The 24,853-nt window shown below is 32.4% G+C and overlaps 1 protein-coding gene across 3 annotated transcripts in view; it reads right to left on the bottom strand.

Moving 5' to 3' along the window:
- The window catches only part of NIPBL (NIPBL cohesin loading factor), a 187,182-nt gene that overhangs the window by 28,073 nt on the left and 134,256 nt on the right, over window positions 1-24,853 (bottom strand). For all 3 annotated transcript variants that reach the window (XM_033109936.1, XM_033109938.1, XM_033109937.1), the window contains 16 exons: window positions 23,177-23,408; window positions 22,235-22,386; window positions 21,610-21,690; window positions 21,040-21,140; window positions 19,441-19,579; window positions 17,805-17,887; window positions 17,114-17,246; window positions 16,105-16,248; window positions 13,585-13,674; window positions 12,342-12,556; window positions 12,133-12,235; window positions 10,870-10,968; window positions 10,621-10,767; window positions 8,586-8,720; window positions 7,828-7,926; window positions 6,952-7,005 (listed from right to left, as the gene is read on the bottom strand). In XM_033109936.1, coding sequence (XP_032965827.1) covers window positions 6,952-7,005; window positions 7,828-7,926; window positions 8,586-8,720; window positions 10,621-10,767; window positions 10,870-10,968; window positions 12,133-12,235; window positions 12,342-12,556; window positions 13,585-13,674; window positions 16,105-16,248; window positions 17,114-17,246; window positions 17,805-17,887; window positions 19,441-19,579; window positions 21,040-21,140; window positions 21,610-21,690; window positions 22,235-22,386; window positions 23,177-23,408 — 2,007 coding nt within the window. The remainder of the gene's footprint in view (window positions 1-6,951; window positions 7,006-7,827; window positions 7,927-8,585; window positions 8,721-10,620; window positions 10,768-10,869; window positions 10,969-12,132; window positions 12,236-12,341; window positions 12,557-13,584; window positions 13,675-16,104; window positions 16,249-17,113; window positions 17,247-17,804; window positions 17,888-19,440; window positions 19,580-21,039; window positions 21,141-21,609; window positions 21,691-22,234; window positions 22,387-23,176; window positions 23,409-24,853) is intronic.

The following is a 24,853-nucleotide window of genomic DNA, read 5'->3' as shown; positions in this document are numbered from 1 at the left end:
ATATGAATTTTGGAGAGACACAAATATTTAATCCATAGCATTCTTGGAGGAATCCTCTTGAGGAAGGAGTCCTATACACTAATGAAAATTTATACTATTAACCTTCCCCAAAGGGACCTAAAGCCTTTTACCACGTGAACTGTCCACTGGGGAAAAGGCTATTATCAGGCCTTTCAGGGATTACTAGACACTGGCTCTGAACTGAAACTAATTCCAGGAGCTAATTTCACTGCGCCCCACCAATTAGAGCAGGGGCTTATGGAGGTCATGTTTCACAGTGAGTCCAGTGAGTGGGTTTCCAAATCCATCCAATGATTATTTTCCCAGTTCCAAATGTATAGTTGGAATAGATGCACCCAACAGATAAGAGTCCCCACCTTGGTTCTTTGATCTGTGGAGTGAGAGCTATTGAGTGGGAAAGGCCAAGTGGAAGCCTTGAGGACTACTTCTACCTAGGAAAATAGTGAATCAAAAGCAATATTGAATTACTGGAGGGATTGCCAAGATTAGTGCCACCATCAAAGACTTGAAGGATGCAGAGATGTTGATTCCCACTACACCCTCATTCAACTTGCTGATCTGGCCTGTGCAGAAGACAGATGGATCTTTGCGAATGACAGTGGATTAGCATAAACTTAACCAGGTGGTGATTCCAATTTCAGCTGCTGTACCAGATGAGGTATCACTGCTTGAGCAAAAATTAATACATCCCTCTGGTACCTGGTATGCAGCTATTAATCTGGCAGATGTCTTTTTCTCCATCTCTGTCAAAGGCCCACCAGAAGCAGTTTGCTTTCAGTTGGCAAGGCCAGCAATACGTTGCACTGCTCTAACTCAGGGGTATATTAATTCTCCAGTCTTATGTTATAATTTAGTTTGCAGGATCTTGATTACCTTTCCCTTTAACAAGACATCGCACTGGTCTATTGCATGAATGACATTATGCTGATTGCACCTAGTGAGCAAAAAGTAGCAACTTTTCTAGACGTATTGGGAAGACGTGTGTGTCGGAGGGTAGAAAATAAATCTAACAAAAATTCAGGGGGTCTTCTATTCCAGTGAAATTCCTAGGGGCCTAGTGGTTTGGGGCATGTTGAGATATCTCTTTTAAAGAGATGGAACTGGCTGTTGCATCTGGCCTCAAGAGGCATAATGCCTAGTGGGCTTCTTTGGATTTTGCAGACAACAAATTCCACATTTGAGTGTAGTACTCTGGCTCATTTACTGAGTGACTCAAGAAGTTGCCAGTGTTGAGTGGGGTCCAGAATAGAAGCTGCCAGTGTTGAGTGGGGCTCTCAACAAATCCAGGCTGCTGTGCAACCTGCTCTGCAGCTTGGGCTCTATGATCCCCCAGACCAATGGTGCTTTAATCACTGTTGGGAGACTGGCAGGCTCCTGTAAGTGAACTGCAGCGTAAGTCCTTAGGTTGTTGGAGCAACGCCCTGCCATCCTCCGAATAACTACTGTCCTTTTTAGAAAAAGCTCTTGGCCTGCTACTGGGCCTTTGGAGATACTGAATGCCCAGCCATGGGACACTACATTACCATGCAATTTGGGTTGCCTATCATGAACTGGGTGTTATGTGACTCACCAAACCATAAAGCTGGGTGTGTACAGCAGCTCTCCTTCATGAAAAGGAAGTGGTATGTCTGTGATTGGGTCAGAGGAGGCCTAAGGATACTAGTAAGTTACATGAAGAAGTGGCCCAAATGCCTATGATTCCCACATCTGCTACACTGCCTTCTCTCTCCTTATCTTGTACCTACGGCCTCGTGGGGAGGTCGCTATGATCAGCTGACAGAGAAGGAGAAGACTTGGGCCTGGTTTACAGAGGGGTCTGCGCAATATGCAGGCACCACCTGAAAGTGGACAGTTGCAACAATATTGCCCTTTCTGGGACATCCCTGAAGGATAGTGGTGAAGGGAAATTCTCCCAATGGGCAAAACTTGGAGCAGTGAGCCTGGGTGTTCACTACGCTTGGAAGAAGAAATGATGAGGTGTGTATGTATATACTGATTCGTGGGCTACGGCCAATGATTTGGATGGATGGTCAGGGACTTAGAAGGAACAGGACTGGAAAGTTGGTGACAAAGAAATGTGGGCAAGAGTCATGTGGATGGACATCTCTGAAAGGGCAAAAAAAAATGTGAAGATATTTATTTTCCACGTGAATGTTTATGAAAGGGAAACTTGGCAGAGGAAGACTTTAATAATCAAGTGGATAGAATGATCCATTCTGTAGATACCTTCTCTGACGATATGACCCTCTTTTCCCAGCCACTCTGGTCATTGCCCAATGGACTCATGAACAAACTGTCCATGGTGGCAGGGATGGATTATGCATGGGCTCAGCAAACTGGACATCTACTCATCAAGGCCGACCTGGCTACGGCCACTGCTGAGTGCCCAATCTGCCAGCAGTAGAGACCAACACGGGTTCCCTGATACGGAACCATTCCCTGGGTGATGAGCTACCTGGTAAAGGTTGATCACATTGGACCATTTCCATCACAAAAGGAGATTATTTTGTTCTTATTAGAATTGACACTTATTCTGGATAGATTTATCTTCCCTGAAAGCAATGCTTCTGCCAAAACTACCACCTGTATGCATGTGTGTATGTACACAAACACAAACAAAATTTAGTCCATAGGCACAATTTGGTGCATGTGTGAATTTGAAGCTATTTCATGTAGTATTTGAAATTTCCCTAGAAACCACATTCCATAAATTGGTAATCGGTGAACTATAAGAAACCAGCCCAACACATAAATAATACAAATGAGAAACTGCTGAAATTGGATGGAATGGAACGTGTGTATATGAATTCATGTGAAAATAGAAAGTGTGCTAATTATTTTTTACTCAAAAAATTCCAATAATTCCAGCAGTCCATTACCTATATCCTTCCGTAGCCTCTCTTAAAATTTATATGTAACTGCTAAGAGCGGTTATGTCTCTGTCACATGTATTTATATAAATATTTTTGAGCTTTATTACTTATATTAAACTCTGCTAGTCTAATGACTAAATCACAAAGTCATAATGTCACTGGTAAACTAAACTGTTGGCAGAAACTAAAGTAGGAAAGCATAGATAGGATGAAAAAAAATTGAATGTACAACTATAGGACTAGAGAGTAAAGGTATAAAGAATATAAAACTACTACTGCTCAGAGATTATAAATCTAGTCATCTCCTTTCTGCTTCTAACTTGCCAATAATACATAGGGATATTATTTTACAATCTTTTCAGTAATACTAAATACTGACATTTCTGACAGCTACACTTAATTTTTAATCATTTATTGTAATTATCAGATGAAACATGGTTACACAGCCTTCTAGAAATTATAATGTCCTCTTTGGAATGGCTGACATAAATACAACTAAGGTGGTTATACGAGTCTATAATATGAAGCTAATTATTCAATTTAGAAAGGAAATGATGGTAACTATATCCTGTAAAATTCTGAAATGGAAGATGTCTTATGAAGAGTCTAAGGTATTATAGTTGGGTAACACAAGCAAGCATCATGAAGGTGTTTAAAAAGGCATCTTGAACATTTTAAAAAAGCAACATACTACCACACACCACCAGAATGGGCTCAAATTAAAAAGATGACTGGATTAAGAAACTGTGGTACATTTATACAATGGAGTATTATGCAGCCATAAAGAAGAAAGAAATCTTACCATTTGCAACAACATGGATGGATCTAGAGAACATTATGTTAAGTGAAATAAGTCAGACAGAGAAAGATAAGTACCATATGATCTCACTTATTTGCGGATTCTAAAGAAAAGAATAAGTGAATGAACTAATCAGAAACAGTTTGGGAGACAATGAGGAAAAACTGAGGGTTGCTAGATGGGCGGGAGGGGTGGGGGGTGAGGGGGAGGGTGAGGGGGTTGGAGGGCAGTCGGTGACCACAGGATGGCCACGGGGTTTGAAAATTAATCTGGGGAACGTAATTTGGTGGTTACCAGAGCGTAAGGGGGTTGGGGGGTGGGGGATGAGGGTGAGGGGGATCAAATGTATGGTGATGGAAGGGGAGCTGACTCTGGGTGGTGAACACACAGTGTGATTTATGGATGATGTGATACAGAATTGCACAACTGAAATCTATGTAATTCTACTAACAATTGTCACCCCAATAAATTAAAAATAAATTAAAAAAAAAATAAAAAAATAAAAAGACTGATAATACCTAGGGCTGGTGAGGATGTGGAACAAGTGGAACATTGATAATGGAATGTTAAATGGTTCAGCCATTTTGGAAAATAGTTTGAAAGATTCTCACTCACCAGCAACAGCACTCACAGTAATTCACCCAGGAGAAATGAAAACACACATCCACACAACTTGCATACAAATACTCATAGCGGCATTATTCATAATGGTCCAAACTGGGAACAACCCCAAAGTCCATAAGTTTGTGAATTAATAAAGAAATCATGATACTATTGATACCACTCAGCAATAAAAATGAATATTAATATATTAGCAACATTCTGCTAATTAAAAAAAATCAAACACAAAAGACTACAAGCTGCAGGATTCCACTGAACTGAAATTCTACAAAAGGTACCATTATAGTGACACAAAGTAGACCAGTGGTTTCCTAGGGTCAGGGGGAGAGGCTCAACTACAAAGAAACACAAGGAACCTTTTAGGGTAATATTCTATATCTTGATTGTGCTGGAGTTTACTGTATATATTAAAATTAATCAAACTGTATACCTGAAATTAGTGAATATTTTTGCATATATATTATGACTCAATAAAATTTGGTTATTAAAAATATCACTATGTACAGTATCATTACTAAAAATATTGCTAACAATAAAAAATTAAACAGAAACAAATGGACTTAACTAAACAGTAAATTGTTGACATAGTCAAACAGAAAAATGTTATTTCAAGATAGACTTCTAATGGTGTATCTTTAGGGAGTTATAGATAAAAAGAAATGCAAAAATATTTAAAGCTGTATCCAATAATCTTATTGTTAATATAATAGGGCAAAGCAAATAAAAAATTACGTTCATTGCCTTGGGAACCAAGACTTTTGGCCTAAAGGAAAGAATAAAATCAAAGGAGACTTATAATCTTAAATTTGAATAAAAAGTGTCAATATAAATTCTTATTTTTCTCTTTTAAAAAAAAATATGTATTTTGTAGGTCTATCCTCTAAAAAGACCAAAAGCTATGATAACACTTAGCAATGAACATCCACAGCACTGAGATTAATTCCCACCAAAGGGATTTGGGCTCTTTGGAAAAATGGCTGATTTCAGATTTGGGGCAGGAAATGTACAAGATGAGTCTGGGGTATCTTGCAGAAGCAAAAAGTAATCAGGTTACAAAAGACTAATGAGGGTATATCAAAACGATACAAGACCAACTTGAAAGGACTAACACTGGGTAAAGGGGCCAATTTGAGCTTAAAAAAAGAATTATGACTACAATAAATTAAAATACATCAAAGACATAAAAATCTATTAGTTCATACTGGTATTAAAAAATGAACAAACTCATTAGTTATCTTTGGAGGATGACAGGAAAACTCATTATTCTGAAAACTGACAAGTAATGGAAAAGAATCAAACACTTCCCCCTGCCTTTCCTGTAAAACTTATATGTCATACTAACAATCAGGATAAAATTCCTTTTTAAAGAAGAATCCCAGCTAACTAATATGAAACAAATAATTCGGAAAAGCATCAGTATTTTACACCTTTTAAAGGAAATAATGAATCTAGGTAATCATCATTTAAAATTAATCCTTAAAGACTTAATAATATGTAGATGCACCAGGCTGACAATACTTAAACTCAGAGATTACTGAAAACAGGACAAACAATGCTATGTGCCTCCTGATGTGATGCAATAATATTCAGCATCACCTACATATGTAATATTCTTGTCCCTTACTCTCAAAACTGAACTTCAGTGTTATTAAGCCTCTAGATCTAAGAATTTACACACACACACAAAAATGGTGGACAGAGGAACAACTTAAATGACACCAGAAGGGAGAGATCTATGAAATCCAGAATATGGGACATTCTACAGAAAAACACGTAAGTGGTATGAAAAAAAGGAGGGGATAAGTGGTCAACTATTATAGGTTGAGACTTAAGAGCGATATCATCCAAAGCAACTGTACACTAAATACAATAATACATTTTTGAGACAATCAGGGAAATGTGAGCATGGACTAAGTATCAGATATTAGGGAATAATTTATTAATATTTATTTTAATATAGATGATGATGATATTCTGGGTTTTTTTAAAAAGTAATTTCTGTTAGAGACAGATACTAAAGTATTTATACTAGGTGAAATGATACAAAGTATGGGAATTGCTTTAAAAGTATTACAGCACACAAAAAAAAAAGACGAGGGAGGGATAGAGATAAAACAAGACTGAGAAAATGATGGCAGTTTTTGAACTGGGTGATGGGTACTTCTATTTGAAAACTTGTGAAATAAAAAATTCATAGGGAGATAAACATTTCCATTTATGAAATTTTAAAAGAACATGAGTTATGGTTTAATTCTGCACTACTTTAGGAAATTCTACGTATTTTATAACATGTCAAATAATGTAAATATATATTTAATGCAGTCTGTATATCTATTTATAGATCTCATGTCTATAATGTAGATTAAAGAGATAAGAGAAAAATAATGATCTGGTGGAAGGGAAGATAGAATTTCAATTACTATTTTAGAAAAGTTACTTATAACAAGCAAATAAATAATGGATTAAATGCGGATATTAACTAAAACATTCAATCTAATATGTTGAAAGAAAGTTTCCCTACCAAAAGGCAAATACTTTAAAAAAAAAACTGAAAAGGTTATTTTATGTCATAAAATCTACAAAGAACTTCTATTACATTTCATGTTATCTGTTATCAGAAGTCCAAATAACACTCACATTTTGAAGGAGTTGCTCAAACCAGTCATATCCAGTATCTCTGCATGCTGCAACCTAAGGGGGAAAATATGGTGAAACTATCAAAGTTAGAAACGTACTTAATATGAATAAAATACACTATTGCTATACTTTAGCCTTAAATATATAAATGTCTCAATGTCTTCAATTAAAACATTTATTTTTAAAGTAAACTATTTTTTCAGTAAGCCAATAACTTACCAATGTTAAAATTTTTATTGTAAAAATATATTACAATACATTCAAGAAATTAGTGTAATGTATTGAAATTAAATGTGGAATTACATTTTGAACAATAACTTGAACTACATGCTGTCAGAAAAATGTGAAAGGTCTAAAACAATAAAAATGAAAATGCTTGCTAGACAGCAGATTTAAAGAATTCAGTGAAAAAGATATATAATTGATGACATAAGATTTCTTATGTTCAAAACGTGGAAAGTATCATGGGTCAAAAAAATTATAGTTTATGTATATATTTAAACATGAAACTAATCTTAATTCATGTTTTCTGAAAAAGATGGGAATTACTATCTCATTTCAGGCTGCTATCCTTGGGCTATTGCACCTAATTCATCCACTTCTCCTTTCCTCTCAGTTTTCAATCACTGGAGGAATTTGAAGAATTTCAATACTGGTGCTTAAGTCAGTAAATGCCAAAAAGTGGGGCTATGTAGAAACACCCATTTCGTCTTACTTGTATCCCTTGAGTATCTTCAGAAATATAAAGTAAGGGATGTAGTACTAAATGTCAAGGTTAACCACATACTCATTACTGTCTCTCCCTTTGTAAAATGGAGTTCACCTCAACTAGGTTTGCACCGGTAGGGACCATCCCCTTGTTCCAGTCCTTCTTACCACATCAGTGATGTTTAAAATTTTCCTTGTCATTGCTTCTTTGTCATTGTGTGGAGTTGGAGTAAACCAGAGTTTTTGGAATGTTTCATTTACTAATTTCTAGAAGAAAAAATTCAAACTAAGTAATTACAACAAACATGGCAAAATTCTCAATCCCAAATTCTCATTAAAGCCTAAAACAAAGCTATAAATAACTAATCAAAACACAAATTACTGGCAATTGTTGGTATGAATTTCTCAAGTTTTTTCAAATCACCAATTAATTTCTCAAAATTCTAATCTTTTAAAATTTGGTTAAGATTTTCAATGGGTATCACTACGCCTAGCTTAGAACTTCTGCACAGTGTACGCTCAAATGTTTTTGATCACACTAAAAAATATTTTTACTACTTTTGCAGGAGAAAGTATTTAAACTTTCAACGAAGTGTTAACTAATTTATGAGTATAAAACCAAGTACAAACCATGTGAAAATCAAAGTAACTTTGATAAAAATGTCCAGTATATAATGCAATCTCTATAATGGTATTAAATATTTTAATTGCTGAATTTGTTGGGAATAATCAGATTTTATTAATTAATACAACATCTAGATAATAAAAATGTATCAAAGTAAGTCTTTATCTTCAATTTAAATCTATAAATATCGTTATTTGTCAAGTTTTACATATATTTAAATAAACACAATTTAAATCTAATAAACATTTAAGTTATTTAAAACATTAATGAACAATAAACTTTAGTCAACATTTCATCTTACCTTAATGCCCTCTTCATCATTAACTCTGCGAATCATTTTTACACACATTTCTGTAATTTTTGGAAATGTTGGTTGTTCAATACAGATGTCTCTTAGAATCTTTATTACTCTTTTTCTGACACTAATACCAGTATCCTAAGAACAGAAAGATATTATTAAATGTCAAAAACAATCGAGATACCTAGGCATATGAAATTTGAGAAAATGAAATTAGAAAATAAATACCAACAAGCAGTATATTCACTATATATTAACATGATAAACATGGTCTATATATTTCCTTTTTATATGCTTTCTTATTGATGTTACTATAAATGAGTTATTTTATACCATCTATGTTTAAAATATGATATTCAATACATGAAAAAACATTAACTAGTTAGTACTGAACACAATACTAGAGTATAAGCTTCCCAAAATTAAATGGATAACAAACATGAAACTTTTGGAATAGTGTCTGTTACTTAAGCAGCATATAAAACATTTTTAATAAAAATGTCTAACCTAAATCTAATCAAACCATTGCCACTATCTTATGGTTTATAGGAAATACAAGAAACAAAGGAACAAATTAAACAAAACAATGAGGAAATAACAAGACTGACCTGGTCTTTTTCAATTAGTCAATGTCAGAGGGGGAAGTGTGTAAAAAAGAGTTAGAGAATACTGTAAATTTTAAAACATGACCACCAAATTCAAAGTATGATCTTTCATTTGATTCTATTAAAAAAAAAAAGCTAGAAAAAAATTTTTTTGTCCAATTTTTGGGACAACTGAAGAATTTGAGTATGAACTGGTTATGAGATGATATTTAGGGAGTGTTAATTTGGTTAAGTGAGATAATAGTTTTTGTTTACAAGGACACTATTCCTATTTTTTGGAGAGTTAAGGTGAAATATCTATGGGAGAAATAGCAAAATGTTTGTAATTTAAAATAATTCAGCAAAAAATATAGATTAAATGTGGTGGTGGATACACGGGTGTTCGTTGAACTATTTTTCTTTAATTTTACAAATTTCATAAAGAGTTTTAAAAATAAATAAAAAGCATCAAACACTTATTGTGCAGAATTATTTCCATAATGCAGTTTAGCCATTGTGAAAATATTTTAGAATATATTGCTAGCGTAGATGCTGTCAGAGTTCACTGTAGATTTGAGAATCCAGTTGGTTTTGCCTTTCACTCTTGAAAAGACTGAGAGGCACCAAAAGGGAGAAAGAAATTCTTCCATTCTTTCTTGGTTGATATCAAGATTTTATGCTAATTGAAGCTGGTATTATAACTTTCAATCATACAGTATTTTAATAGTAGGCTAAAGGTGATAAAATAAATTCTTGTCATTGTGGGAATACCTAGTCATGTGCTTAATGAATCTCTGTTGAGTTACAGAAGTAGCCAATGTGCCTGCAGGGTGTGGTGTGCAGATTCGAAAGGTATCTTGAAATGCCAATGTTTCCTTTTACATTCCAGGAAAATGCTTCAGAGCCATAGAAATCCATGACATCCAAAAAATTAAGTGTCTTAGAATAGTATTTAAGTTTGCTCTTAAGACACAAATAACTTTCTGGTTTAACTTGCTTGTCATAATTCAGCTTTAAAGAAACATGCAGATACACATAAAGGATTCAAAAATATTGTTAGATACCAAACTTCTGTACTTAGCTCTCACTGAAATAATTTTTCCTGTTTATATACATACATACATATGTACATAATTACTCTAGATTCTTATCTAAAATATTAAACTATGCCATGTAGTTCCTATGATTTATTCATTGTAAACTGATATAATCAAAAGGAATAGTAACTGAAAAAAGGAATCCAATTTTCACCAATGCCTTGCTTTACAGTATTGAGCAGCCCTCCTCTTGAAATATGGCCTTCTTTAGAAGGTACTATAGTTCATAACATTGGGCAAAATAAATTTGTAACTGACACTTTTCTAGCTTAACATTTGAAGAAAAAGATGTGATACTACTACGAAAACAAAATTATATTCATGAATTGTATAACAAAAATGAGAAAGCAAACATACCAATATTCTTTCAATCAGCATATCATAATACTGCTCAGCAAGCTGAGGTCGACAAAGGACAAATCGACCCAGTAATTCTACTGCTGCTTCTCGGACACTAGTAGAATTATCCATCAATCGTCCATGAACTCCTCGCTGCATATCAAGCTAAAGAAAAATAAAGACAATGTAATTTACACTAAGTAGAGCTAGTAGTTTACATTTGAATACAAAGCTCAAGAAAGAAGAATCATTTCTGCTCCTCTTTACCCTTGCTAGGATACTGGGGTCTACAGCAACAACCTCAGACAAACACTTCATGGCTTTTGTTCGAACGGCAATTGCATTTTCACCAAGAACTCGAAGGATCTGCCAAGCAAACATTGATATTTTCATAAATTGTAGAACACATAGCATTTAACAAAATATAACATGAAAAGCAAAAGATATGAAAATAAACATAATTTACCTCCTTTTAATATTTATATACATGAGCAAAAGACATATTGTCTTACTGATCAAAAGTTTTAACCTAAAGGAAAGTGAGGCATTCTATACTTTGGGCCTTTATCCTGGCATTCGCAATTAAACCAGGTTTTTATTGCTATGCTTCATTTGCAAGGACTTGTAGCCTCACAAAAACCTTGTTATGTATAACTTCAATAAAAGGATATTTACTATCATTTAAATAACATTTGGTAACTGAATAATTTGCTTTTATAACATCAATCACTCTACTTATAAGGTGTGATCAAACAATAAGGTGAATGTTTAAATAAAAAAAATTATTAAAGTAAAAGACACATTGCCATTAATCCCCTTTAAAACACTCTCCATCGCTTTGAACATACTTAGCCTATCATGCTTGTCACTTTCTGAAGCAGTTCTGGAAGTCCTCTTTTGTGTCTTTACTTAATCTTCCATCATGACAACGCTCCATGTCACACATAGCTTCTGGTATGTACCATTTTCTGTCAAATAAAAACATTACGGTGTGTCCTCATCCACCTTATTCACTGGATCTGGCACCGTGAGACTTCTAGCTCTTCCCCAAAGTCAAAATGACCATAAAAAGTAAATGTTTTGAATGGATTCAGGACATCAAGGCAGCCACGACAGCAAAACTAGACACTCAAAAAAAAGGACTTCCAGAACTGCTTCAGAAAGTGGCAAGAACGATGGGATAAGTGTGTTTGAAGTGCAGAGGAGTATTTTGAGGAGGTTTAATGGCAATGTGTCTTTTACTGTAATAATTTTTTTTTAATTTGAACATTTACCGTATTTTGTGATCACACCTCGTACACCATAAGTGTTACACTCATACTGTCATGTATCCATTTATCTGTGAAACAAGAATCAATATGTAAAAGGCATGCAGAACAAAGGCATTTTAACAAATATGGAACATAGAAACAAATGGTACTTTCACAATCTTTTAAAATATCTATTTTCAACAATGAACAGACATCAAACACTACCCCACAAATATCAAGAATCAGAAATGTCTGTATAAGGGATTCCGGTCCAGTTTACCTGTGTCAAATAAATATCAAAGCTCTGGGCAAACGGCCTCATAGAGGCCAAGTATCGAACAATCAAACAAGCATCCTCATAGTCCACAGTATCGGAGTTCATCCTGCAACACAAAGTCATTACATTTTTATATATTTTTTTGTAAAGCACATAAATAGATTTCAAAGAGATAACTGAAAAAGTAAAGATGTGTTCCCCCTGGGTCTTACTTTAATGTGCTGAACTGAGAAGGCATGGTTTTAATAATGCTTCTAAGAAACTTTTTCCGGTTTTCAGCTCGATGCATAATTTGACCAGTTGTCTCAACTTCCTTTGCGTGATGTGTTCCTTCAGATGATTCCTCATCCTTTTGTGATTTCATTGCTTTTTCTGTTTCCAGAGTTGTGTCACGGAACCATTGGGCTATATAGAATTTACGAGAAAACTGGAAAGAAATTAGTGAAGATTGAGTTTGATGAAATTAGTAACAATTTCCAACCCATTGATAAAATTAAACCAGTTAACAAATATTAAGGTTTACTTTAAAACAACTTCCATCGGATAAAGACAGATTTTCAGAAAGCTGGAACATTTACAATATCTGAATGATAGAAAACTTATTATTTTACTTTGTCCCATTAAAATGATGTCAAAAGAATTTCATAAACACAACTCTATTAAATCTAGAATATCACTACTATTAAGGTCAGTATTACATGATTCAGTAAAACTTAGATGATGAGTCAACTAGAAAAGTTTAGAACAAATGGATAAAATGCTGAAGGTAGAAGCCTAGTTATTTTCAAAATCTTACTTTATTTTTTCAAGAACTACACAGCCAATTATTGAAATATTTTAATGCTGAGTCATATCTATAATCTATTCCTCTCAATAGATTGAAAACATGCAGTAGATGGCTGAATAGCTTAGTTATCTCCAATCTCCTTAGATAGCATTTCCCATCAGTTAAAAATTAAAACGTACCCTAAAATGTGCACTGTTCCCTAATATAGTTTATAAATTTTACATATGAAACTATTATACTAATACTTCAAAAATATATAATATACAAAAAAATAGAATTAAGGATTATATTAAAAATAATTATTCATATAAAACTCTAACAGGTTTTTTAAATATGCTAATTGATCATATCATGTACCGCTTGGGCCATGCCCATTGTGAGGACCAATGATCTAGCCTAGTCTTAAAGATAACCTACGGAAAGATTTCCAAGTATTTCCCATGTCACGGAATTTTAGTATATTGTAATATCTGTACCAGAATTCCATATAAGACAAATCAATCCATAACCAGTCTTTTCTGTTTAGATTATCAAGTGTCCCTGTTTCAAAGATCAATATTTTAAACAACTTTCCTCTTCATGACATGTACCAATATTGTTTCAGACCCAATTTGAATAAACGTGTGTTATCGCCAAAAAAAAAAAAAAAAAGAAGAAAAGAATCCTACCACTAGTGAGGGATCAGTCTCAGTGTTTTCATCCAAGTAATCAAGCAATGCTTTTTGCAATTGTTGGATTTCATCTTCACCTCCTGAAACCTACAAAAATGAACCAAATAAGAACAACAAAAAAATTAATAAATTATACAGCTGTAAACACAAATCTGAGCAAAAAAAACCCTGATAAATGATAAAAATGAAAATACAACTAAAAGGAAGAAACAGAAGAACACTATTTTTGAAAAATATACTGATAGCTGAGGTTGGCTTTTATTTTTATGAACTACATGTCATCTTTGAAGGAGCTTGTAAGTAGCTAACATAAAAATTATCAGAATAATGTGTTAAATCTTCAGAGGTACAAAGGTCCTAGTACTGGTTTTCTGTTGGAAAAAAAAACCAGACAAATCCAAACTTAATCTAGTAAATGGAAACTGTTATTATGTGTTATAGGTTTCTTTGGGGTATTATTTAAAAAGGACATTCTGGAGTGTAAATATTTTTATTTATAATATAAAAATAGTACTTTATTTCATGAAGGATATTAAATATACAGTGGGTGAGCTGTTTCACTTGATGTAGAAACGGAAGGGGACTGAATGTTTAGGTCCTGTCAAGAACAATACAGAGCAGAAATTAACTCTGAGTTGACATTCATGTTTATAGCTTATACTCTAGCTTTGCCACAAGAAATGCCAAGTATATCTAAGTAGAAAACAAAGATCAGAATAACCCACGTTCTAGGAGAGTGGTGAAATGGATACATTCAGAAATTCATCATAGCACTGTAAACTAGGTCACTGTAAACGTCCAAAAGCAATTTGGAAATATGTCGAGAGCCATAAAAATATTTACAAATGACCCTTACCCTCTAGTTTTACAGTGTACTATCTACATGGCCATATAGACTAACAAGAGGTTGTAGGTCACTCGAAGAAATAATGAAAGTCACCTAGCACCTAGATCTTGGTTTCTACCGTGTTTCCCTGAAAATAAGACCTAGCCAGACAATCAATTCTAATGCGTCTTTTGGAGCAAAAATGAATATAAGACCCGGTCTTATTTTACTATAATATAAAATCAGGTCTTATATAATATAGTGTAATATAAGACCGGGTCTTATATTCATTTTTGCTCTAAAAGGCACATTAGAGCTGATTGTCCGGCTAGGTCTTATTTTCGAGAAAACATGGTAAATTACCATTTTCCAGTTAAAGGAACCAGCCGTTCTTAGAGAAGCGGCTGATTCCAGGGCTGAGGCAAGGACAGTAAAAGATGAGCCTGAAACATCTTATTGTGCCACAAATTAAGCAAGTCCTCAAAGAAAGCTAGGAACATATCAAAAAAAAAACAAAAGCCAGCTCAACGCAGGACTCACTGGTCAAATCCGGGAGACCTTGAGCATTAAAATAATGACAGCACAAATTGTAACCTATTAAAAATAGAAACAGTAGTATCACATTAACGGTGCTGTCTTACTTTTGATAGTTGTACTGTGGATATTTAAGTGAGAATTCTTGTTTGTAGAAAATGTATACCAAACAGAGTTTCTCAAACTTCAGTATCCATTTGTATGTTAAACTACAGATTGCTGGTTCCCACATGCAAAGGTTCTGATTCAGTAGAATTCGCATTTTAACACGTTCCTAGGTGATGTTAATGTTGGTGCTACCAGTCAGGGTATTACACTTTGAAATTTTGTGGTAATGGGGACATCATGTTTGCTCAAATGGGAAAAAAAAAAAACGCATAGACAGATATACATGAAAGTATATTTTGAAAAAGAATGATAAAGCAACTGAAAATTTTCACAAGTAAGGAATCTGGGTGAAAGATTTGTGGGAGCTCCTTGTACTGGTCTCATAACTTTTCTGTAAATTTAAAATTATTTCAAAATACAAGTGTAATAAAAAAAATTAGAGGTATTTCTAATTGCCAGCATGTGTAAGGTTTGGCATGGACATTAAAAAAGCAGAAAAGATGAAAGCAGTGTATATGCTAGGGTTAGAGATCATTTACCTACCAATTTTCTTAAGTAACTTTTAGTATTACTATCACCTGATCCATATTTTTTAAAAAAGTGCAGCAACAAAACACTTTCCCCCGTAAACATTAAAGCCCCCAATATAATAAAATGAAAAGAAGCCCTCCTCACTCTTCCCCATAGAAAAAGATACACAACATTCAAAGGTACAAAACAATTTGATTGGGTGTGAAAAATCATCACCTTAGTAAAGATTTAAATAAAACTTATGTTAAACCAAACAGAAAACAGCACCATAAACTCATAACTTCATAGTTGTAAAAAGAAAGCAAACTAAGGATTTATGTAAATCATTTAAATGTTCCTGTTAGACATTATAATTTACCCCAAGGTATTAACATTCTCTGGTGGGGCTTCTGAAAAGCCCACTTTTAGAAGTACAGATCTTATTTTGAATCTACAAAATGAAATGCAAGACTGACATAATACCTAAAAGAAAGTACTTTACAATTTATCTCCATAATTTTAACCCTTTTTCTCAATACCTGCTTTAAAATTCGTTCTATAGACCCTTGATCCATTTTGCTTGTAACGGCATCTTTCCTCAGTCGCGCAGCAACAGTTCCAAGGTAATCAAGAGATGCCACCCTTAAGGCCATTTCTGTTGACTTGTTACTGAACTGATGAACCTAAACATCAAAATAAAGCAAATTTTGGTTTAATGTAATCAATTTATAATAATATTATTTTAATACCAATTTATCATATAAATTCCAAATCTATATTGTATTATCTGAAATGTAAACTTTTTCTCCTTGTGATATTATTCCATAAAAAGTGACTGCCTTTTCAGTTTGTGGAATCTGAACATATTCATTTCAGAAAAATTACACATTAAATCTCCCTAAGAACACAGTCACTTTCTTTAAATGTAGGCTCAACTGTTTAATTTGTAAAAAAATGGGATACTACTAAGAATTTCTTAAGTTGGAATTCTGATGCCTATGAAACATTATCTTGGTTCCAGAATAGTATTATATATTTTCCAGCTCACAGAAGGTAAGGTCCCAACAGTTTTGTAACAATTTGTATTGCACAAGTCCAAATGTAGCTTTAAAAACAACACAAACCACAGTATTTCTTTGTATTTCTCTATTGTATTACATGACGACCAAAAAGTGTCATGTTTTTAGAAATACTCTTATTAAAGATGACAAAGAGTTCACATTAATTTCATGCTTTGAAATGAATTAACTACAGTAACTTATGACTCAGTGTTGAGATGCTTTTAACTAACAATATAAGACTTCCAAACCAAAAATGTTTTTAAAGCAGTTATCTTACGTAATGAAATGAAAGCACCAAAAGTCACAACATTTTAGTTTTCTACAAGGTACTGACAATATTGTGTACAATTATGAACATGCAAAAATAGAGATGCAATGGTCATATTTCCTTACACATTTTTAAAGAATTCATCATCTGTGAATCAGAGTACATCCTCATTATGTTGTCTTCTAGTAATCTAATAATCTTTAAATGCTATACTCTTACCAACAGTCTCCCTAACAAACTAAGGAGTAGTTCGGCAGCTGGCCATTCAGGCTTATTGACTGTTGAAAGAAGGTCTTGAACAAAATTTTCAAATAGTGGTCTGTAATCTTCTTCACCTTGCTTACTACCACATCTGTTCAAAGATAAATAATGAAAAGGCTGTGAATTTAGGTGACATGCCCACCAATATGACTAAAGTTTTACTAAGAAAGTTTTCTTTTCTCTATATCTAATAACAAGGCATTAAGTGAGTACATGAAATGAAATACGGATTTAAATGAATTATTTCTCAAACTTCATTTTTCCCATTTACTGAGAAATATTAATATTACTTTTATAACACATTTTTTAAAATGAGCACTGTTTTTATCTCTGTGAGATTACCATAAATTTTTATGAAGGCTGAGTAACCTCTCTCTACAAACTTTCCTATTCAATTAGAATGCACCAAAATTTACTGAAGAAAAATTATAGAATTTCAATCTAGTACTTTAACTTTTGGAGTCCAACATATAAGCAAGTTCACAAAATTTTAGATTTTTAATATTGCAATTACCTCATTTTAAAGATCTGGAAATCAAGGGCCAAGGAGATATATTCAAGATCAAATTGTGGCAGAAAATTGGATAAATCTTTAACTTAAAGTATTCTCTATACTGGGGAAAATAAAAATCAGTCTATGTTTACTCACTTTTTAAGGAAGATCGAAAGGAAGTTTTGGGCTGTTCGCATGGCTGTTTCATAAGAGTTGGTAATGACAACATCTTGGTCAACCTTGATTGAGAAAAATGAATTTATACAGATATAAGAAATAGCCAGAAAACAAAATAATTAAGTTGCTAATACTATGTTTTTACTGAATAAAGGTAATACATTTAAATACTAACGTGTTTAATTATTTTATATATAAAGAGAAAATCTACAATTAGCATACTAAACATATTTCAATACTTTATAAAAACAACTAACTAAAAACAAGAGATCATATTAATTTATTAAAATACGTAAGAGTGACAAATATGGTTAACAAATGCAGTATAAATAGTTGTTTATCATGATCTAGGTCAGAACAAGAAATTGGTTGAAAATACAAAAACAATTTAAAAAAGAAACTACAAACTCAAAGTTTATGAAACACTGGAATATAATACAAAAGAAAATTCAACTGCTTCATCAGAAATTTAAAGGCAAGGACATACATAGTCAATTCAAAGTTGTGGAAACCCAAAAGGTGAATAAATACATGAAAAAATCTCACTAGTAACCAGGAAAATGCAAAATAAAACATGGTATCATTTCACGGTGACCAGATTAGGTAAAATAAAAGAGTAAGAACATAAATTAGAACATCACTTTGTTGAGCAAACTGACAAGTTCCAGTAAAGTTGTATGTACACTATGATTTAATATTTTACTTCTAAATATATCTAGAGAAACTCTTGCTTTAATTTATGATATAGTTATATGATGCATTTAATCCAACTCAAAAAGAATCTGGTGTTTAGTTTTATCTACTGAACCAATGTTGAGTGAAAAAATTAGCTGTAAATATGTCACTATAACATTTATGTAAATTAAAAAAACAATTCTGTATCAAATTTATGCAGGTAAATAAATAAATGAAAGGAGTAAACATTCTCATGATACTAGTCACCAATAGTAATGAAGGGAAGATTGGAGAAAGAACAACGGGATTAGGATGAGGGAGAAACAACAGGGATCTCAACTTTTTCGATATGCATTTTTTACTTAATTATATACTATTACACACCACACGTATATATCTGGATATAACAGAATAAAGAAATAAAATTATTCGTGTTTCTTTTGAACTTTTTGAAAGTAATACTATACTATAAAACTTGGAAAAATTGTAAGCATTGGTAGGTAAAAACTACAAAACCAAATCTTAGCTACAAATTACTCAAAAGTGAGGGCATCAATTCATCCGCTGCATGAATTAATTATAGTACAATTATATGTTATGCATTAATGCAGGTACTACATGTTATAATATTCACTTTCACATTCTATACCTCACTTGAGTCTTACACCTTGGTATGGTAGACTTGTTAGGTACTATTGTTCCCATTTCACAGCTAAAGAAACAAACTCAGATTTAAATTCGTATGTTTCATGACAGGTAGATATTAATAGTCAGAACCAGAACTCAAGTCTCCTAAAGCCTAGTCTAGTGCTCTACAAGGATCCTAAAGACTACCCATGAAGCCCTGAATAAGAACCTCAGTTTTATAAGAATGGCAGAGGATATATGTGCTTCTTCCTATAAAAATATATAGTTATAAAACTTACAAAAGACTCCTTACCTTTTTATTTGAGTCCTCTTCTGAATTAGAGTCCTTCTCTGATGATGGTAAGTGTACTACACACTGGATTAATTGTAAAACCAGTGCTGTGACCATCTGAATATACATAGGCTCTCCATCCATATCACTACTGTTTAACCTTTAATGGAGAAGAAAATATTTAAACCATACAGAGCATGAAGTGAATTTCATTTTTCATGTCATCTATTATCTGTAAGTTTCGAGATGCTTTCTTTATCAATATTTCTAGGCATAATTTTTATTTAGTGCTTATATAGCACCATGTCTAATTATTTTTATAAATTATAAAACAATCAACCATGCCCATGCATACTTAGATAATTAAAAGTAAAAAAAATTTTAATATAAATTTAATATAAATTTCTATACTATTTAATATAAATTTAAATAGTATTTAATATAAATACTATATTAAATATAAATATTTAATTTAATATAAATTTCTATACTCTATATACACTGCAGAAAAAAATTTATAATGAATAATATGTTTCTCAAAATGATTTTTTAAATGAGAAAAGTTTTCAAGATTTCCAAATGCCCATGCATTCTGGTGTTTTCTTATTAAAATCTGCTACAGTCAGTTCTTGATTATCTGCACTAGATCAATGGGATAGAATATGAAAAATCAAATTCTAAACTTTTTGTTCTAAAGATACTATAAAAACACAAGAATTCTTTTATATGCTGGTAGTTTTTCTTCAGGCTTACTAGAAAACAGATGTTTATCAATATACAATCAGTCCCAAAAATTAAGATAAAAACAATTATTTTACAGAAGACAGTCTTGAAAGCACTCTAATTCTACATTAACATATTCAATCACTCAGGAATATTATAATGATAATTATTATAATGATGATGATTACCTATGACAACAAAGACAATAATGCTGACCACAGCAGTGGACAATATTCTTTACTCGGTGATTAGTGATTTCAGAACATTTAATCTTCATGTCTACTCTCTATACTGCTGTTAGAGTCCACTTTCAGCTCTCTCTTAAAAAGTAGTATTTAATGACTTCCTACTGTATAAAGCATTAAGTCCAAGTTCCTTAGTATGGCTTATAAAGTGCTTGAACTGCCTCTGACTCTTTCAAGCCAATTTCGTATTGCTCTACTCATAAACCAGTGGTTCTTAACGAGGGATGATTTAGCTCCTCAGGAGACATTTGTCAGTGTCTGGTGAAAATCTTTGCTGTCATCCATCGAAGGAAGGATGCTGATGCTGCTTTTGGCATCTAATAGGCAGAGATCAGGGATGCTGCTAAGCATGTTACAATGTACAGCACAGCCCTGCGCAACAAAGTATTATCTGGCCAAAAATGTCAATAGCACTAAGACTGCAAAATCCTGCCTCAGACGTTTACACTTGAGAATCACTGGACTTCTTTAAGTCTCCTAAATATGTTCTGTTATTTCACCCATCTAAGCTATTCCTCATGCTGTTCTAACTGAATTTGCCTCACTTTAATTTGATCATTAAAATAAAAAATTAAACAGAAATGATGAATAAATATGTAATGGCTACCATACAATGGAGTTCTTCATTGTACTTGGCCTTTGCTATAATTACCTGAAGTTCCTTAAACTCCTCTTGCTGGTTGGTAATCTTGCAAGTGAAGTAAAAATTTCTTCCAAAATTAACTGCCTATGCTTTTCATACCTTGAGAATACCTGTTTAATAATTATAAGATTCCAAAATAAGTTATAATTATTTGAAAACAAAATAAAAATACTATAACATGTGATAAAAATCTGTCATTTAGAATGAAAATGTTCTCAACATCTTCAATAGCAACGACTGAGGTAATTTACTCAACTTTTCTATCATTAATTATAATATTCTTATAGGAGTCAGAGTATACTAATTTCATTTAAAGGAGTATGATATCTTGGGTATGGAAAGTAAGACAAGATTCAAATTTTAAACAACTCTGATTTTATTGTAAATATAGAATTACTAATTGAAATATTTTAAGTATTTAGAAAAGTTTAAAATCTAAGGCACACTAAAATAGTCCTTATGTTGAAATAACTCTATGGAAAACACGAGTCTACATTAATTTTTGCGGGTTTGGATTTAACGATTATCAATATTATTTTTCTGGAGAGATAACTAAAAATATAAATTGATTATACTTACTGCAGTGACTAACTTAATGGCACACAACTGTAGTTCACTGACATTTTCTACAAAAAATGGTGTTATTCCCATTGATGATACCTGCATACACACATAAAGAGAAAAATTAGTACACATCTCTAGCTGATTTCAGTAACATTCCACCTTACGAAATTCTGAAATATTCACAGGGCATTTACTTTTCTCTCAACAATCGGTATCTAGTTCTTTCTATTCTCTCTTTCATCCTCAAGCACATTAGCATGTATCTTCCTTCATAACTGCCATTTCTCAAATCTCTACCTTTTGGATTAATAAATGCCAAGGAATACATATTTTAAAAAAAAAAAAATTCTGCCACTCTGGATGGAAATATCCGAACATATTTTAAAAGAAAAGATTAATTTATCTTTCAAAGAATCTAGAGTCTGGAATTTATACTACATTCATTCACCTGTCTTATGCACAAAATGTTTCTTTTTAAAATTTCACTGGAATTTATTTCTTCAATTTAGATACACTCTGAATGGAAAAAAACACAGTGCTGGTATGATTATTGAGTGTGCAAGGCTATATTGAACTCAATCAGACCTTTATTCTTAAATCATTAGTCTACAAATATACAAAAGGTTTAAAAAAAACTTACCTGAAGAATTGTTGTGTCTGTAAGAAGTTGTATCTCTAGCAATTCTGATAAGCTGCTAACAATGTCACAAACTTTATTATAAAGCATTACTATTACTCTCTGCTTATGGGTGGAACATTTTGCCCGTTTTGCCTTTGAACTTAATAAGCCTCCTAAAATGAAAAAAAAGAATACACTTTTAATAATTTTTAAAAAACAGTAATAAAACTGTCTTCTAAATTAAGAGAACACACTTTTCTATTTCTATATAAAAATACAACCTGGTAAATAAAGCTGGTTATTTATTAAGAGAGAAAACTATTCTCTAAGCATATTTAGTCAGAAAGTAAGTATTCTTATAACAGATAATGCATGGCACATTTAAGGGGCTCTTAAATTCTTGTATCTAAAATTTCACTTCATCTTTATTTCTATTTTTTTAAATTGGAGCAGGATAGTTAGATTATATTAACTTTAAATTTATTTGCAATTATTAAACAATTGGTAACTAAACGTAGATTATTCATGAATCTATTTTGTCCTCCTCTCTTCTATCATGTACATGTTAAATATTTCATGGCTCATTTATAAAGGTTAGGAATAAGAGGAAGAATATATATTCTGAATGAATCCATTTTGTAGGTAACTAATATGTTGGGTAAAGTTAAGGGGAAGTGATAAATATAACCCGAAATTAATATTATCTGGGATTTTCTCTGAACAGTAGAAATTACTTTATTATACATTAATAGGTGCTAAAGAAATAAATGAATAAGTCTGGGTTAACTGAAAGTTCTATATTCTAGTCAAATCAAAGCCAGTGTTTTTAACAATCTATGTAATTTAATAATTTTGATGCCATTTGAAGTCACTGCATTCTGAGACATCCAACATGGTAAAATTATGTAACAGGCAATTTTGATACTACACTGAAAAAGTATCAATACAAAAGGATAAACCAACCTCCATGAGGATCTAGTCTGTAAACAGGGTCATACTGAGGATAAAGTGTATTCTGCAAATGAAATTTAGTGTACTGTATAACTCTTTCAATTACATCCTCAATATATACAGCTTTTGGCATGTTTGGGGATGTCATAATGTTGATAGTTGTAAGACAGGCATCTGCTGATTTTGTAACTCTCTCCATAATAAGGTCTCTCCATAACCTTTCTTCTTCTTCAGTATCATTATTCTAAAAAACAGCACATTGTTAATGAAGTGAAAACACATTTATAGATTAAAATATAAAAAAATAAATTATGATATATTTGATTTTCAGGGGTAGAAAACATGGTAAGAGTTCTGATGTGTACATTCTTTACAAAACATTAGGAATGAAGTACAAATATTGATATTACTTTAAGTAAGATACAGTGGTACCTCAGTTTTCAAACGTAATCTGTTCTGGAAGACCGTTCGAGTTCTGAAACATTCGAAAACAGCTGACAGCTAGGCCTCAGGATCTTGCACTCAGCGGAAGACGTGTGACATGTTCAACTTCTGAGGCGTGTTCAAAAACCGAAGCATTTACTTCCAGGTTTACGGTGTTTGTAAACCGAAATGTTCATCAACGGAGACGTTTGAAAACCGAGGTACTATTGTACTTGTTTCAAAGTTTTCACATTAATATACCCTATTTCCTAATTTCACCACTAGATGACACTCCAGTGACAGTTATAGTTACCTTTATCTTCTGTGTACTTGATCTAAATCTAAGATTTTAGCTGAAGACTGTACTTATATACAAATAATTCTATTAAGGGTATAAACATTATGATAGTAAAAAACTATAAATTCTGCTCACTGCTGTAAGAACAAAGCAAAAATTAACAATGAAAGATAGAGCCTTATTTAAAATTAATAAAATGTTACTGATTCAATCATTCCTAATACATATTTTTCAAAAACACTGTATTTTTGAAATGGAGATTAAAAGGCAATGATTATGCAGACTACTGAAAACATATTTTGTAAAATGGGTAATTCAACAACTAACTGAAGACTGCATTTTAATTTATACATGGGTAGCCTGCATTACTATTGTAAAGGGCGCTTTTAATATTACTTATAAAATAAAAACCCCATACGAAATATCAACTTCTAGGAATATCAATTCTAGGAATACCTTCATATATGCATGTTATTCAAATCTTATACACTGGGAAATGGATTAAATAAAAGCATATTATATATTAAGCAGAGAGGGGCTTTCTAATCACTAATGCCTAAAAATTCGATTACATTTTTTCTAAATCTCTAGCTTTCTTACATTTTATGTTTACATATCTACTAAAAAAAATAAGGTAAAGTAGCTTTTCTTTGATATTAAAATTGATGGTTAGAAAAGTCAGTTGAGGAGGCTCATCATTTATGCCAAATGTTAAAGACTGTCTGCAACACATTAAATACTGCTAAGCTTTTCAGAAATTAAAATAATTTCATTAAGACTGAATCAGCCAGCTCTCTAGAATGCTAGATTCTTGATATTTATAACAATTTCTTGCCAAAGTATTTTAAATAAAATGTGTAAAGATGGAGCATACTGCCACTACAGATTTCTCTCAGCCTTTTCTTTCTATTACATGATTCAAAAATGACTTTAGAGGGGGCATTGGAAAAACATGAGTATACTTAATA

Source organism: Rhinolophus ferrumequinum, chromosome 7 (assembly GCF_004115265.2).
Source record: "Rhinolophus ferrumequinum isolate MPI-CBG mRhiFer1 chromosome 7, mRhiFer1_v1.p, whole genome shotgun sequence".
Taxonomy (NCBI): Eukaryota; Metazoa; Chordata; class Mammalia; order Chiroptera; family Rhinolophidae; genus Rhinolophus; species Rhinolophus ferrumequinum.
Note: the sequence above shows the minus strand (reverse complement) of the source record. Positions and strands in the feature narration are given on the sequence as shown.